The sequence below is a fragment of the Trachemys scripta genome, chromosome 3 (assembly GCF_013100865.1).
Source record: "Trachemys scripta elegans isolate TJP31775 chromosome 3, CAS_Tse_1.0, whole genome shotgun sequence".
Lineage (NCBI taxonomy): Eukaryota > Metazoa > Chordata > Testudines > Emydidae > Trachemys > Trachemys scripta.
The window spans coordinates 168,196,324-168,214,356 of NC_048300.1; the positions used below are offsets into that span (position 1 = coordinate 168,196,324).

Genomic DNA, 18,033 nt, shown 5'->3' on the forward strand with positions numbered 1-18,033 from the left:
ACTTTGAGGGTGGGTACTGGAGAGTTTAAAGCACATTTACTCAGAAAGGTCTGCCTTTTTCCACCCTACTAGTGTGAGACAACCTGCTTACTTATCTCATAGGAAAACCTACCTATCAAAAAGCATAGGAAAGATGGGGATAGCAGCTGTTACAATTTCCTCCTTTACCACTCATCTACTTTTCTAAGTCAGAGTTTGTTTTGAGGCAAGAGCAGAGACTGTTCCACTAACTCACACTTATTCCTAATTTACTAAACAAAATCTGGGATTTCATAGGCTAGTCAGTGAGGAATCCCAAGCACTTTAACTTGTAAGATGAATTTATCTAGAAAATAAATTGTTCCATGTTGCATAAGAAAAAGAGGAAGGGAATGTTGTGATGTTATTCTGTTAGGTCTGGAATATCCCCAAATGTGACAACTCCAGCCCTTCATTCTTTGGCCCTAGCGGGTTTTGTTCCTTGGTCCAACTCCTCTCCTCTGCCAGCCAGCCACCACCATCAGTTTCTCCTGCCCAGGAGAAATAGCCTCAGAGACAGGTGTTAATGCCACTTTCAGCCAAATCCCAATCATCTTACTCACATGAGTTCTCACACTGAATTCAACAGGAATCATCATGTGGATAAGGCGAGCAGGGGCCCTTAATTGATTGACGATCAGTGGGGGCTGAACTGCAATTAGGTCCATGTTTTCTCCCTTCTCATCCCCAGAGAACAAGCACATTACATTTATGAGTTTCCTAAACTACTGTACAAGAGCAAGATTCCTAATGCAACCCATGCGGCCAAGTCTCCCAGATGGCAGCATAATACACTGCTACTGTGCCACAAGGACTGGCTCTACTTTTTAGGTTTTTTTGCAGGCTCAGTACATCCCAAGAACTGAATAGCTAAGGATGTTCTCTTATCAGTGCAACAATCCTGCAGCAAGCACCATATAAAATAATGCTTTTTAGAAAAAGTCTTTAAAAATAACTTAAACATAACAATGTCATGCTGTGAATAGCATTCCTCTTAATACTGTATGAACATGAAGGTATGTCTTATTTTTATGAAGTTTACATATACAACAACATTATTAACTGTAAACTTGTCTCTCATGTATAAGAGTGTGCACCTCCTACCATCATATCCTTTGGGGGATATATCCCTGGATTGCACCTTGGGAGCTATGGCTCTCTTGCCATAGGCATGGTTGTCATAACTGTTATATTCAAACGAAGTCTTAGAGTATTTCTCTAGTTCCTTGGCCAAGTTGGAGCGGGGTGTGGTGGTGGGGACATTGTTTCTGTAGCCATACTGAGGGATCTCCAATTGCTTAACAAAGCACATGGGCCTAGAAATTAAAGATATGTACAGTTTGTTAGATGCAGTTCAGTTTATTGTGTCTGTGCATAATTTATAGTTCAGATTAGAAAATTTGAGTTATTTATTGCACTCAAGAGACAGCAATATATTATTGTATTTGTTTGGTTTGGTTGTTTCAGCAGACAAACAATATATATTTTCTTGAGCAAAGCCTAGGATAAATTAATTATAATAGTGCTAAATGTATTCTGTGACTAAAAACAATATAATTGGTGAAAAGTTCTATTTTTAAAAATACTTAAGCGTTTCTCCTTCCCTGTGTAATTACATTATATAATAATATACTCTCTTTGGGAAGGTGGAGTAGAGAGGGACAGAAAGACCGGTAGAAATTTTAGACAAATTCCTCTAGTTACTGGAAGTAAAAATCAGCACTAGGATCTCCACTCAACTCAGGGAGCTTCCTTTGAATTCTGTCGACAGCATTTAGTCTGCAGAAGAGAAGAGTGAGGGGGGATTTGATATTAGCCTTCAACTACCTGAAGGGAGGTTCCAAAGAGGAGGGAGCTTGGCTGTTCTCAGTGGTGGCAGATGACAGAACAAGAAGCAATGATCTCAAGTTGCAGTGGGGGAGGTCTAGGTTGGATATTAGGAAAAACTATTTCACTAGGAGGGTGGTGAAACACTGGAATGCGTTACCTAGGGAGGTGGTGGAATCTCCATCCTTAGAGGTTTTTAAGGCCCAGCTTGACAAAGCCCTGGCTGGGATGATTTAGTTGGGGGTGGTCTTGCTTTGAGCAGGGGGTTGGACTAGATGACCTCCTGAGGTCTCTTCCAACCCTAATCTTCTGTGATTCTATTATTCTATTTGCATGTGGTTTGCCCTGTCACAAAAGAAGCTGGGGGTCCGCCTCTTCAATATACAGTTCAGTGGGAGATCTGCAAGAGGCACCCACACAATCCCTCTTGCCTCTGAACTGTCATCCAGTCTCTCTGCCTCCTTCTGCCTCCTGCATGCAAGGCTTTGGCAGGAACTGTGACTCCTGGGGCTGCTCCACACACCACACTCAATAGGCGGATCCCACAGCACCATAAGGGATGGAGTGCAAACTAATACAGACTTAGGCTGGACCATCTAAAATTCTCATGTGAGAAAGTGTTGAATGATTGGGCCCTAGAGAGCAAATCCTATGAGGTGCTCAGCGTCCTAAAAGCCCACTGATTTTAACAGAGGTTTAGGGTGATTAACTGCAGACTTCGGGTGCTTGGTACCTCAGAGGATCAAGCCCTTTTTCTTTCCCCCACAATTATAACATGAGGAAATGGAAGGGGCATTCAGGGGAATGCTGATTTAGTCACAAGCAGAAGAGCCATCATGCCTAGCTGGCTGATGAAGTGGAATACAATAAACAGCCAGAAATACTAATATATTTTTAGCAGTTTGCGTTTCTGGATGAATTCATTTTCATAGAATTTAGACAAGAGATTGAGGTGTAAATTACCCAAGAAATTATATAATTCATACCATACCCTTTGATTTTCTTTTGTATGTTGGGTTCCTTTGGAAAATTTCTCTTCACTTTTCACAAAATACAATGGGCCAGATCTTCAGTCGGTGTAGCCCAATATAGTTTAGGCTCATTTAAGAAAATAATACAATTCACATAGTGCACATTCAAAACAAAACCCAAATTTTTGGCAGAGCAAAAATCCTACGAATTTGACTTTTTTATTAGTGAAGACATTTTGAATGCAGGTGGGATGGAGACAAGTGTAAGATCAGTTCACAGGATTTATACTTGGAACACATAAAGTTCCCAATCAATCATTGTGCATGGAATTTATAAGACAACCCTTAGGATGTTCATCTTAAATAGATCCAAGAGTTAAAGGTAAAAGGGACGTAGTGTCTGAGATGACAGTCTTACTCAGACTGCCTAACAAGATCTGAAACACATGACAGACCCAGAGGCAAAAGCAAAACTGCCAAAACAACTATCCAAGGAGCCTGCCAGGGAACCAGATGCTGCTTTTGAAAAGTAGCTTCCTCTACATGGCATCTGACTCCTGTGACTTCTCTCTAAAGAACAGTGAAAGCTACTGCATTTTTGGCCTGTGTAATTGTGCTAATGAAGATTTGATGATTTAGTTCAATATTTATAATAATAATGTATTAATTATTATTATTATTATTATTATTAAAAGCACCATCTTTGAGTAAAATATCAGGGACAGTGTCTGAAAAAAGTGAAACCAGAACTGGGTCCGGTCCAGATAAAGCCACTGAAAACACTTGGGAAAAGGAAAACAAAAATGCAAATTCACTACATAACAGTTAGCTTTCCTGATGTAGGACATCGTTCTGTTTTCTCAACCACAAGAACACAAGGGTTTGGAAAATGCCATCAAGATTTGATGAAGTACTGAGAGAATATTAAAAGAAAGATGTTGATAACAGTAAGAAACATTCATTATAAGTCACCCTATCAAAATTTAAGTCAAAATGATAACCTGACAGAGAGAAAACTTATGGGAGGCCTAGGAAATTCTGTGTGCTTGAAGTTGTGGAAAGTCCTTCAAATTCTCCCACGGGGAGAAGGGAAGGATGTGGCCATCCTAATACACAGATATCATAATATCCATGGTGAAATTCTGCAGCTCTTGGGGCATCAATATAGGGCTGGTACATTCATGCTGAAGTCCAATGCCTTTGCACTGCTCCCTAAACTCTCAGCTCCCCCAGAAGCCACAGTTTTCTCTGCCCACATCTGGCCCAGCACTAGGCGCATTTAATAGTGCAGAGCTGGATTCTGCATAGGATAAATGCTGAGTCCCAAATGCATGGAGAGGGGGTGATGATGCCAGATTAGTTCAATCTCCTCCCTCCATCAAATTTTAAATCAATGGAATGGTATTTCCATTCTTTTAATCCCTTCTGTAGGGGAGGGAGCAAAACAGAGACAATGAACTAACCCTTAAGTGTTTTTGGAACCTAAACTAGATCAGGTATTTTTTCCATAAAAAGATATGCTGCCAATTTAGTACTGCAAGTAGGGCTTCTGGTTTTCATTTAAACTGATATTTACTAGTAAAAGCCTGCTGAAGAAAACAAGACTTACCGGTAAATATTAGTTTATTCCCAAAAGATACCAACTTTTTTTCACACTGTTCTTAGACTTTGCACTCCAGCAGTCAGCTTTACACCAAACAATGCCTAAGACAAAAATGAGCTTTTCAGGCTTTACATGTATTTGCCAAAATAATTACCAGCCCACCCCCATGCAAATTTGTTGGGAAATAATGCTGAGAAAATTGGATCCAGAAGCCCTAATTCTAAACTCTTCTTTAAGGGAGATATATATGTATATACAACGTATATAAATATAAATGCTCAGATTAACTTAATGTGTGATGAATTTTGCATAGTATTAAGTATTATAGTGATTTCTAATACCTTAAAACCCGATCTGATGCCTGGTTTGATTTTGACACATCACAGCTCTGATGCTTCTCTTGAGCTTTAGCCAGTTTCTCTGCTGCAGCAATAGGACATCCAGAGAGGCTGCAATTACAGAAAGGAAATTTAATTGTCTTTTCCTGAGCAATTTCACATTATAGCACTGATCCAATTACTCCTTCTCCTCCTTAGTCAGCACGAGGAAGAATCTGGAGGAAAAAAGTTTCCAGCACCTTTTCTGTCATACATTTCCTCTAGAATAGACTTCCTGTCCTTGAGCAACATTCTGCTTCCAAAGTTGCATGGACGATCTCATATCCAATATTCTTCTCCTCCTACTGTACATAGGCAGAACTCTCAAGGATGTCAGTTAATAGGCATTCAGGTAGGAAGAGGAGAATATAAGCCAACATTTATTGTGCGGCTTTGTTAGCAGAACTTGGCCCTTTTGTTCATATACATTTTGTCACTGAAATGGTTGATGAAGATTATTCAATGTCAACACAATACAGATGAAATTTTGTGCTGCTTCACACCTCATTCAGCCTCATTAACTTCAATTAGGTTGTGAGGGGTATAAATCAGTGGAGAATTTGACAGAGTGTCTCTAAAAGCTATATCAAAAATATATTTTCTTGCTGTTTATTCATGAAGTTAAACCACTAAAGGTCGTTCTAGTCTCAGATAATATAACATGAAAAGAACCAAGACGCCTGGACTTGAACTCTAATTTACAAATGCTGAACTATTTTTGAAGTGATAGTAATAAGTCTGCTTCTGCTGGAAAAGATTTAGAATAGAGGAAAATAAATATCCTGGTACCAGCAGATGGTGCTCTTAGTGAATCTGTAAAATCCTGTGACCTGACAATGGAGGGGTCTTTTTCTCGTTATTGTCTGTTGCATACTTATGTGACCGCAGCTCCTTGTGTTCTCCACAGGAAAAGAAATTAAAGTGAAAGGCAAATCAGTGCACTCTGTGGCACAGGGTTTTAAACTAGAGACAGAGGTGCCTCTCAAAAGGGCTCAGCTTGAAATCTTATTCAGGCCCAGATGCTTCCCTCTCAACAGAAGAAAAAAAGAAGGAAGGGGAAAAAAAAAGAAAGAAAGCAGAGCAAAATGCCCCAAAAGCTGCAGAAAGAGGTGAGCTGAATGCTCCCTCCACTCCTCCCTGGGTGCCAATGGAAACCCCTCTGTCTCAGTTTCACAGGGGGAAAGGTTGGGGGGCTCTGCACAGTTTCAGATTAGTGCCCGCGGCAGCTGCTCTCCAATGACATGCTCCTCTTCAGACACCGGAGATATCCTAGCAGATATCCAAACAGAAGTTAGTGCTGTTGCAGCATTAGCTGCCATGGAGTCCCTTTCGAAGCTTTTGCTGCTTGTGCTGCATGACATTAGTGGGAGCATCCAATGGCTGCATAGTTCCAGAGAAGAAGGAGGTGCCACAGAGCATTCCAAAGAGATTGGTCCTCTGCAAGGGAATCCATGGAGCTGAGATAAGAACTCTCGGTGAAGCCAGAGCTCTGTAAGTGTGGAGGACTATACCACCAGTACCCTCTGTGGTCTCCTAAGCCATCTTGCTACAGTGAATGTTAAAAGGAGCTCAGTAATGGGAACCTTGGGTAGTTTTCTGTGATCTCTGCCTACCTTCCCTGGGTTTTGCCATTGGAAGCTACAACGTAGACCTCAATTTCCTTATGGAAAAGTCATAAAATATAATAGAAATGATAACTTTTCTATAGGTTTTTAAAAATAATCCCTAGGACGTAACAGAAAATAAGGTCCATTCAATAGGATGATTAAAAAACTCTATAGAAAAGTATCATTTTCTATGGAATTCTATAGGTTTCTAGAATAATTTCTATTAATTCTATTGCTTTCCTCATCTTGAAAATCAAAAGTACTTTTCCATATTGTTTCTTATTCAGGCAAAATTCTAATTAATTTTTGCCTAAATATGGTCTTCAGGTTGAGCCCATGGATGATAGAAAACTTTAAATTGTGTAATATATATGTATTGAAATGCTTTTTCTTATTTATTCATACAAAATTGTTCTTATGATTAGAATGGAATTTTTCACGCAGTATGGAGTCATCACTCATAAAGATGAACATTATATGAACCATTACTCTGTCCTGGTCTTGATCGTGTTTACAGTCTTTTTCCTTCTTCTATTACTTTCAATGTAAGGGTCATATGCTTCTTTTAATACAACTCTAGTGAAGTTAAAAAAATAAATAAAAACAAGCAAGCGATGCTTAAAAAGTATCTTACATGAATCAAATTAATTCTGTACAGAATATCTTCACATTGTAAAATAAGTTTAAGGATTTTATGATGCAAAATGAATAAATAAAGCACACTAAGCACCATCTGCCATCTTTAAAACAAAAGAACAAAATCACATACACATATACACACACTCTCAGAACAGACTGCCAGAAGTGCTGCAGCTCTGAAGCAGTGTTCTCTGTAGACTATAGTCCAGTGATGGCTTCCTTACCTTCTGTGAGAATTCCTGTTGCTATTTACGTGGCCCCGACCTGTGCAGCCTGGTGTAGGACACTTAAGAACATTTTCATGCATGGCAAGAACTTGACAAGGAGAGTAAGAGAAAACAGCAGCGTATGAAAGCAAGAAAAAAAAAATCAAGTCCCAGTATATATGAAACCATTTAAAAACCAACCAGGATTCATTAATGACCAGCATTCCTCAAAATACACGTAACCAATAAAGTCTGATGAGGGAAGGAGGTGTCGTGACCTTATGCTCATTAACACAGGTAACACTGTACGGTGAGAGTTATGGAAATTACAGAATCTAATAATGAATGTGTCTCTGGTGTGATGGTGAAGCAGGAAACTCCCAACATCCTCTCCATACATAAATGCCGAACACTGATCAGCTCAATAGTAACAGGTGGATTGGGAACAGCCCAGTAATAAAGTGTGGATTGTGATTGTGTAATACAGTTTTATGCAGATATAATACAGTATGAGAGCCAAAATCTGCTCTCAGTGATACCAATAAAAATTGAGGTACTCCAGATTTACATCAGTAAAACTGAGAGCAGAATTTGACCCTAATTATGCAAGTCAATTCAATTTTACTAGAGTCCAGTTCTGCCCACAGTTAAATGGCTGTAGTCAATGGAAGTTACTACACATGTAAGCATGAGGGCAGAATTGGTCCCTTTCTCTTTATTTTAATTCTCAATAGATCTTAAATTATAAGGATGCAAATTGAAGAAAAAAAAATGGAAAAGAAACTCCTAAGCAGTAAGCACTTTGTAAAGTTGAGGGCTGGTGGAGTGATTAACCCTGAGAGTAAGGAATAGGTAGGATTGGCTTAAGCAAGTTGGGTGCAAAATTTACCCACAAATTCTTTCAAGGCAATTCTCTTCTGAATTTCAACACTCTTGCTATAATGGGCCAAATTATCAAGAGGTTTTGTAAAATGGAGGTACATTAAACAGGAACTAGACTGGGACCTTTCCTTTTGTATGACAAGAGACATATCTGAATCCATGTCTCTAAAGCTGGATGGCTAGTGCATTAATGCACAGAACTAGGTCATTCAGCCCCTCCAAATAGCTCCCATTTTATTCACTTGGGATGCAGTCATTGTTTAGTTCTCACTCAGACAAACTCTGCTGAAATCAGCGAGTGCTTTGGCTGAGTAAGAATTGAATAAAAACCAAGCAGACACTTGAGGATTTAACCCATAGAGACTGATTCAAAGATCATCATCACCACCATTACCACCACCACTGGCAGTGTATTAAAATGTGTGCAGATGCAAAAGCTTTATTCTGAAATTCCTGCTATTCAAAGCTGTTCTTGAAACATGCTTCACAAGGCCAGCATAACAGGAAAATTAGTTCAATAAATAAATAAAAAGATGAGCTCACCTTTTTCATTTTAGTAACTACGGAACATGCAAACAGTTTAAAGCTATATTCTTCTTTGATTTACAACATCTTCTAAAGAGCTTTATTTTCACCATTAACAAAAAACGAGAGAGAACTTTGAGCACCTGAGAAAATATTTGTGCTTCAGAAAATTACAGGTCAAATTACAAAAATGGAAAAATTAATTTGTTTAATCTGCTGTGTTCACAGACCAACCAAGATGCCTTGAGCTTCCCTAAAGTACATCCTCATTATCTTAATTCTAGAAAGAACAACCCTGCTATGAAAGAGAAGACTTTGTGTTAGACTCTCTCTCTCTCTCTCTCTCTGCGCTACAACACTTCTGGCTTCCCTTTCTCAGACTACATCTTTCTTGGAGATTTGGGGCCTAATTCAGACCTGCCTTATTCCAGTTTTATGTCAGTAAATGCACTGTCATCAACACGGTTATGCCATTGTAAAACTGGAGTTTTGCAGTGGTGAATCAGGCTCATAGTCTGCTAAGGGGTAAGTCTTAGAGGCCTGATTCTCTTTTCACTTGCACTGGTTTTATACCAGTGAAATTCCATTCAGTCTGATTCTTTTCTGCATGGACGCTTCTGGACACCTGTGCAAAATGGGTGTAGGGTGACCAGATGTCCCCATTTATAGGGACAATCCAGATTGTTGGGTCTTTTTCTTATATAGGCTCCTATTACCCCCCACCCACTGTCCTGATTTTTCACATTTGCTGTCTGGTCACCCTAAATGTGTGTCAAATGTTGCCCTTCTGATTTGGATGGGTTTTGCACCCATTTTAATTTACACAGGTATAAATTACTCCTCAATTTGCAAGACAATGGAGAGACAGGCACACAGAATTCAATGATATAACTCCCGTTTTACACCAGTGAAAGTAAGAAAGAGAATCAGACCCTAGCCAGTTCCTCAGCTGGTATAAATCAGAACAGCTCAGTTAGCTTGAGTGGAACTATACCAATTTATACCATCTGAGGATCTAGCTTAAACTTTCAAGACCAAATCCTCCTTTCTTCTACACAAGTGCAACTTCCTTTGACTGCAGTCCTCACAGAATTAATTTACTTTAAGGGAAGATGCACCCATGTAAACGACAAGAGAATATGGCTCAAAACCCTGGATACTACTACTAAAGGGCCAAATTCTTTCTCTCTCTCTCTCTCAATCTCTCTCTCTCTCTGTCTCTCAATCTCTCTCTCTTTTATAATGTAAATTTGTTCATTATGTCTCCAAATAAATAAACACACAAATAAAATGGGTGGTGAGTTTTTCAAACTTGAAAGCACAATTGTTTTTGCACTAAACAACAGGGAAGGTCATGCTGTGACATCAGCACTCAGAAGTAAAAGCAGTGCAGTGTTTCTGAAAATCTTTCTCTGCAGATTGAATGCATCTGTTAAAAATAACCTAACATTATCAGAATCAAAGAATACAGCTTTAAAAGTTGTTCTTTTTAGTTTAAAAGTTAATAGAGATATGAAAATGATGGAATAAAGAAAAAAACTATAGCACAGAACAGGATGCTTAACTGAGACATACCATACCATAAAATGGAAATAAAAAAAGGTTTAAAAAGCATGCTAGAAAAATCTTTGGAGTTTTATCCCCAGTTTCCATGAAACAATGTGGACTTACTTTCTGGAGGGACCCTATCTTTGTGTGGGCATCCTGACAAACTGCGGTGATGGGGGTAAAGCCCCGTTACATGGCCAGTTCCATCACACCCAGGGGTAGGACATTTGCTCTCTTTCTTTTCTGTTCTTGAGGGATCTATAATTTACAACAAATGTGTCAAATGAATTATGCTTTCCAAATTTCTGTAAGAAGGTTCATTTAATGTTGTAAGTTATTCTTTGGTAAATGTTCTTAAAAATACTAGAAGAAAAAACTGCTGCTTCTTAAAACAATTTTGTCACTTTTATCCCCATTATCTTCTTTTCATACTGCAGGCTCCTATGATCACAGCAATACTTATCATAGTGATTGGGTAGTGACCTTCTTACAGCAAAGCCACACCACTGTCAATCAATGTTCTGCTGGCAAGCATCAGCTTAAGAGTGTAAGGACACTCTGAAACTGTTAGATGGTTCCCCCCTTTCTTTTCGCTTGATGTACTGAAGCCTGCAAATGTACTGTCATAGAAGTTCAGTCTCTTGAGGTTAGCAGACCCAGCTCCTTAGCATACTGATTCAAAGATTCAGCACAAATATATCCTTATTCAAACTCACTCTAAGCAGATGACGCTGATTTCCCTAAATTCTTTATGAAGTAGTAGAATACAAAAGCATATAAAAGCATTTTGTCCTCCAATAAGCCATGATGGGGTAAAAGAGCTAATCAGATGTAACAATCCCTTATTTTGAATTTGGGCCATTATAATCATGCATCTATAAAGTTTGTCTATTCATAAGCTTAAAAGATTAATAAACTTCTATAATGCAGTTTGTTTCTTTGTTTACAAGTCAACGAAAGGGCCTAAGGAGACTTCTGTTCAATAAACTATTATTTTCTGCCAAGAAAGTAATGGAACTACTGGTGAAATTATTTCTGAACTAGAACTTGATCACATATTTCATCAGTTTGTTTCCTGTAATAGAACATTTGTAAAGTAACATCCCAAGGCTTCCAACTCAGCACGTAATACAAGCTACACCACATCATCTTTAACACTGTTGCCCGATTTTGGCGAATAGAACTGATTTATACACCAGTATTTAAGAAAAAAGGTTCATGCTACTCTGGCTACAAAGATTCTGTCTTATTCTAAGTTAATAGCTAAGAGCAAACATCATCACCTATTCTAATTCATCATCAATCTTCTGAATTCAGAACCCAAACTGATCTATCATCTTTTATATATTTTATGCTGCTCCTGTAATTTCTTCACTGCAGGATTTATGCTTTTTTTCTTTGGAAATAAGGTTTTGCTATTAGATTTCTATTAAGTCTTATGGTAAAATTCAGCCCTTGTTGAGCAGGTACAACCCCAGTGACATCAAGGGACCCATTAAGTACTTCTAGAGATTTGGGTACAATCTCTTTTTAGTAGATAAAGCGTACATACTACCTACAGTTCACATTCAATTGCAGATTTTTATTTTTATATTCTCATGTGGTTGCATATTCTAAATTCCAAACCCTTGCTCAACCATCTTGGCTTATGAGAAACTCTTTATCACATGGTGATTGCTCTCCTGGCCTAATTTCCAATATTAACTTTTAAGATCACACTTTAAACTTAGCTGTCACAAATGCATTTTTAATTGCTAATGTTTTATTCTAGTTTGCATGTATGTAACATACAGTACTATGTTTTCTGCTGTTCAACGGTAAATGTATTTATTTACAAAATTTCATCTTCAAAGCTCTGTCCAGTCATATAAACATCACAAAACCCCTGTGAAGTAAGTCAATACCATTATCCCCAGTTTACACTTTGGGAAATTGAGTTTTAGCAGTTAAACGCAAGGGTACAGAAGGAGTCAGTATCAAAGCTAGAATTAGAACTCAGGAGTTTCTGCCACATATACCTGTGCTGAGACCACTAGACCACCAGTCCCATTTTCATTCTCACACACAACTCTGTACAACTCTTTGTATAAAGCACATTGAAATGTGGGGAAAGTGTTAGATAAGTGAATAATAAAAATAAATAAAATAAGTATAATGTAAATATACCAGTATTCAAGGACTATTAAAATGCAGATGAATAACACAATAGACCATAATGGCTTCTCTAGAGTCCATGGACTAGAACTTCAGCTGATGTAAACTCTGTAGCTCTATAGTAGTCAATGGAGGAATGCGAATTTAGACCAGCTGAGGAGCTGGTCATGCAAATTCTCCTGAGTTTTCAGATCCTTAGAATAATAGGGTTTATGAGCTCCAAAAGAGCCTTTATGGTCTAGCAAGTCAGAAAAGATGCTGCGCACTAATCTTACATTTCCGAAACTTGCATGGAATTTTATTTGCACAATTTCCCATTGACTTAATAGAAGACATCCAGCTAAAACTCTATGCAACTATGCAGAAAACTTAGGGCTCAGGATTATAGTCACCTCTCAATATAAATGCATAAATATTTTGACTAGCTGATCGTCTCTTATTGAATCCCTTCATTCAATCGAGAATACCACTTTATTGTTTTTAATTTTTTTAAGAGCCTAATCCTGAAATCCTCACTCAATCCTTGCCATAGTAGAAGTTTTGCCCGAGCAAAGCTTGCCCAAGCTGGGTCACAAGGTTTTAAAAGTCATCAGTCTTGGAGGAAAGAGTATCTGGAAAATTTTAAATGGCGGAAAAAAATGTGGCTTGCCATGCCTTTGTTGTTTCAGTGATCTCTGAGAGCAGAGCTCCTGAAGAGAGAAGACAGGAGTTACAATTTCCCTTTAATTGTATCATTCATCTCCTTAGAGAACTTTTGCAAGCATGTTTGGGAGATTATATGTGATATGAGAATGAATGACATAAATAACTCCCTTTCTTTCATCCCCCCTCTAATTCACTGCAATATTTTGTTTTTCTCAATCTTCTCTAGAGTGAGGAAGGAATCATTCTCCTCCCTCTCTCCTCCAGCCTTTCTTCTATGAAAAAGAGAGAAGGGTCACAGCTGTAAAGTTTCCTGATCCAAACTACCATAAATTTCAGGGCTTTTCTTTGTATTCAAGGGTTGTGTTTGGGCCTATCTCCAATTCATCAGGCAGTTCCTTAGAAGTAGGTTGGCATCAGGGAAGCTCTAGAAATCACTGAAATAAGAAGCCCATATTTCCACTACTTCTAGATTAATTCTTTGGCAACTGCAGAGATATATGTTTCTGTTTTCCTAAGCATTCGTGGCTTGGCAGATCTGGAAAACACTGTTTTAAGGATTTTAAGATGTCAGCACTGGTTTGCCATGTTCTGTTTGGTTTTGTTACATACACACATTAAGAAAGGAACATATACCTAGTATGTGTCACATGCAAACAATAGAAAAATCCAGGTGGCTATGGAATAACTGTTTAACTAAACTTAAAAAATGTCTTCCCCAAACACCCAACATTACTAGTTCATACAATGGACTACAATCTTTGTGTCTGAAAGCAAACAAAATTTCTAAGCTACATTGCAGATGAGTTTCTGAAACCAATAACTTTCATGTTCCTGTTTGTATAACTTATAAGAGACTGGCCATTGTCCCCCCTTAAAACTTGTTTATAAAATCAAAAATCTCCTGATCTGAGATGTGGTGTGCCAACTTTAATCTCACAGCCAGATTTTATGGCCATGTTATCACCCTTTGAAATCAGAGGTTTATAATGGAAAAAACAAAATAACCCACAACCCCTAACCCACAGTCTAAATTATAGAGATGAAACCAGGTGTTTCTATAAGAAATACAATATATAACCAATCCAGCAACATGCTTAACACCTCCTTAGAAATGCAGAGCCCTCAACTTCCATTAAAGTCAATAGGAATTCAGGGTGTTCAACAATTTCGGGAGGTATTGAATGCTGTATAGGACAGAGCCCTTATGCATATATATGTGGACACATACAAAGTGGTATGTTAATATTAACACACCATTACTAGGATAATTCTTTAAATTAAAACATATTTAAAAATTAACTTTATATATATATATATATATAGTTATATATATATAATTATGGTTAAGGCAGCACCTTAACTGTTTCCACAATGGAATGAAACCAGTGAAGTGGAATGCATATAAGAAAGAAATTGCTATTGATCTCAGCCCAGGCCACACTATGCCTTGCATAGCAAATGGTTTCCATTACCTTAGTATCTTAAGATAATTAATGTGCAGTCACTGCCCCTATCTTATGTTATCGGTCATTCTGATACTGTTCAATTTCTATCAGGCAACTCTACGTTTTAGATGGGAGAGGCTTCATCAATAACTGTCATTTGATGATAATTTTATAAATCATGATGCCACCTACCCAATCCAATCTGTAAAATATGCACTTCATAGCTGATTGACTAACCGCTACATAAATCCCCACCATTCAATAGAGTATGCAATGCAATTCTCCTCATATTTGTAATCATAATACCCTTTAGAATCATCTTTGCCTCTTTCAACATGATCTCTTATTTGTTTTGTTTCCCTGAAAAGTTATGTTTTTCTATTTAGCCAAATGATATCGCACTGAAATACTGTACATGTTTCTAACACTGTAGAATGAGTTGTTCTATTAGGTAATCACAGCATGATGCTATTTTAGAATCACGCCATAGTCATACAAATTAAATAAACAATGACTTCACATTAGAGTTCTAAGCATCACTTATTATCACGTTAGCTCACACTTTTTCATGACACAACATACGGTATATAGAAATATTACCTTTACCATAATATGGCTTTTTGACATGGCCGTCACTGGATTTAGGCTTCCTGTCATCCCCAGAAAGTTGTCGCGGAGGCTGCTCCTCAAATGATCTCATATTATCCCTCCTTCCAGCTTCCATTGCCATTTTTTCCCTCATGGCTTTTGCTCTCTCAGTTTCCAAAGCAATAGCTTTCTCAAGCAGGGTTAAGTTACCTTTTGTCATATCAAAAACTTCTTCAGACCTGTCTGAAGTAATAGAGGTGGTATCATCATCTCTTTCATGACACCCATCCTCCTTTGCACAGCTAGAAAAAGTTCTAGATCTGGGACTCAACTGTTCTTCAAGCCTCATTAAGTTCATCATGTCAGAGTAATTCCGATCTGGCGTTCTTCCTTGGAAGTCATCTTCTTGCCTGACATGTTGACGAGCATTCATATTTTGTTGCTGATTTCTTTCCTGTGGGTTCGTCTCACTGAGTTTCCTAGCCAGATCAAAACACTGGTTCCTTAAGCATTCCAAACTGCTGAGACACACCTCTTCATCACTCTCCTCCACCATTTTTTCCATAAGTCCATTGTTCATAGGCTTCCCTAGCATTACAAAGTTCATATTCCTGTTATCTTGCTGTGAAATATTGTCTGCATAATTTCTGTCGTTAATGTTTTCTGAAAGCACTACACCATGTCCTTGTGCTAATAATTTAAGGGAGTCCACTGTTTCCCTAACAACATCACTGTCTAAATCTAAACTCAGCTCACTTTTCCGACCAATATTTTCATTTTTGTCACTATCATCTTCCAGACTATTAGATGTATTGCTGTTCATTTCTGATTCTGTCCTGGCTCTGTATGCTGCATCCTCTGCAATTTTGCCAAGATTTAACAATGACTTTGCCACCAGTTCATCATAATTATCATACTCATCATTATTGTTATCATCTTTTTCTGTGTCTTGCATTATTCGAGTATTGTGACAATTCATTTGATGGTCTTCTGCATAAAAAAAGAAAGAAACAAAGAAAGAAACAAAGAAAGAAAGAAAAAGGAAAAGAAAAGAAAAAAGTGGCTAGAATTGGAACTGTTGTTGCAATAGCATGGACAGAAAACAAACTGCAAGTCAAACACTGTTTATCATACAGTAGCTCTAGAACACTAAGACCCATGTTGAGGTAATTAGAAACCACTGGTATTAAGCAAATGAATATCAGTAAAGCCCCAAAGGGCATTTTTTATATATTTTCTATGCACCATTAATTTATTTCATTTATCATATAATAAACTATTAATTATGCAGGAAAAAAGACAATTTTTACAAAAATTTTATTATTGGCATTATTTCTAAAATATTAAGGCATAAATTCTTCTATTCCTCCTTTCTCTTCTTTATTTATAGTTTTATTGGGCTTATTTTATAATTATATTATTCAAACTATTATATTTTCTTAGGTTGGTTTAACTTTCCTCACTCCCATCTTTTCAAAGGAGTGAGCGTTATAGGGTCTGTTTTCTTAATTAATTAATTAATGTACACCAAAAGAGAATTGGTTCTTATATAAGCACCGTATACACAATTAGTGCTATATGAAAAACAACTGTCAAGACAAGTACACAAAGAGGTACAAATACATTTCCATAAGTGCACCCGTAGCTAGAATTCAAAATCTATTGCTTAGCTATTGCAAACTATGAACAAGCAAAAAACTGTTAGATAATCATTACATAAAAGGAAAGTAGAAATAACAGTATGTACAATATAAGTGTAAGTAGTTACACTATCCCCAATTTAGATTCGCTTACATACATGACATTGGTTTCAATCCAAAGTGTCTTGTCTATACAAAGGCCACATTAGATAACTCCTGTGTTGACTTGTTATCCTGTACATCACAATATCACAAGATGACACATAGTAACTCTGTTTTACTGAGTTCTGCTCCAATAACTAGTGAGTAACAGAGGGGCAACTTTGTGAATAGAATGAGTCACTCTGAGATACCAGGGATACCCTTGAATATATCTCATGGTAATTCAAAATTAATGTGCATCACCATCACAAGTTCTTAAATAAACATAGGTCAATTGTTATTGACTAAAAACACAATATAAAATATATTTTGACACTCAGCTACTCAAACATTTTGAATATTTGCTGCAAGCACTTATATGTAACAGTAACTCACATTTTTTTTTAAAAAAGGACTTCTCCCATTTAGTAATTAGAATGACACACTGGGCCAGTTCAATCAATGGAGTTATGCTGATTTGCACCAGCTCAAGAGCTGGCTCATCAGCATAAGCTAACATCATAGGGACTCGGATGTATTTGGGTACAATTGTAGATATAACAATTTCTAAGCTGTGACCTTTGTGCTTTGGGTTAAACAAAATGTAGTGGGAAATTTCAGGTAGCAGGAGAATTTAATATACTAAAATTTGCTGACAGGCATGCTTTTGGCATAAAAGAATATTTTCTGCAGGTTGGCGGACAAAAGAATAAATCAGAATTTTAAATACAAAGCTCAACAGTGAGAAATATAATACTTCAGCCACATGCTAGTGTTCATTCTACACAGTGCTTGGGGATCCTGGGATGAGAGGAGGCTGTCATTAAGCAGCAGAACTGATATACATCATGGATTAGGGTGTGTCTACGAAAGGAAGAGCAGAGATCCGAGGGTAGTATATTGTGCAAACTACATTAGCTAATTAAATAGTATAGCGGATTATTGACAAGCAAAGATGTGTGTTATATTCAGGTGATAAGTCATTGTCATCAAACCCATTTTTATTGTCAATCTTGGTATTATTTTAGTTTACAAGTCTATTATTTTTGTGATAGCCAAAATTCTGATGGCTTCAGTTCACTAAAATTGAAGTGCGTCAGAACTTGGTTTTCTCAGTGCAGGACTTGGGGATAGAGTTCAGCTATTTAAAAAATTTCCGTTTTATGTGTTTGCATAGAAGTAGGTAGTTAAGTTAGACAATTAGTCTGTGGAATAAG

General features: G+C 37.5%; 1 protein-coding gene across 11 annotated transcripts in view; it reads right to left on the bottom strand.

Annotated features, from left to right (window-relative positions):
* Window positions 1–18,033, bottom strand: part of MYT1L (myelin transcription factor 1 like) — a 384,470-nt gene that overhangs the window by 91,014 nt on the left and 275,423 nt on the right. For 7 of the 11 annotated variants that reach the window (XM_034766417.1, XM_034766420.1, XM_034766422.1 and 4 more), the window contains 5 exons: window positions 15,048–16,025; window positions 10,327–10,461; window positions 7,267–7,357; window positions 4,761–4,868; window positions 1,123–1,334 (listed from right to left, as the gene is read on the bottom strand). In XM_034766417.1, the coding sequence (XP_034622308.1) occupies window positions 1,123–1,334; window positions 4,761–4,868; window positions 7,267–7,357; window positions 10,327–10,461; window positions 15,048–16,025 (1,524 nt within the window). The remainder of the gene's footprint in view (window positions 1–1,122; window positions 1,335–4,760; window positions 4,869–7,266; window positions 7,358–10,326; window positions 10,462–15,047; window positions 16,026–18,033) is intronic. The other 4 variants (XM_034766416.1, XM_034766424.1, XM_034766426.1 and 1 more) reach the window with 3 other exon arrangements.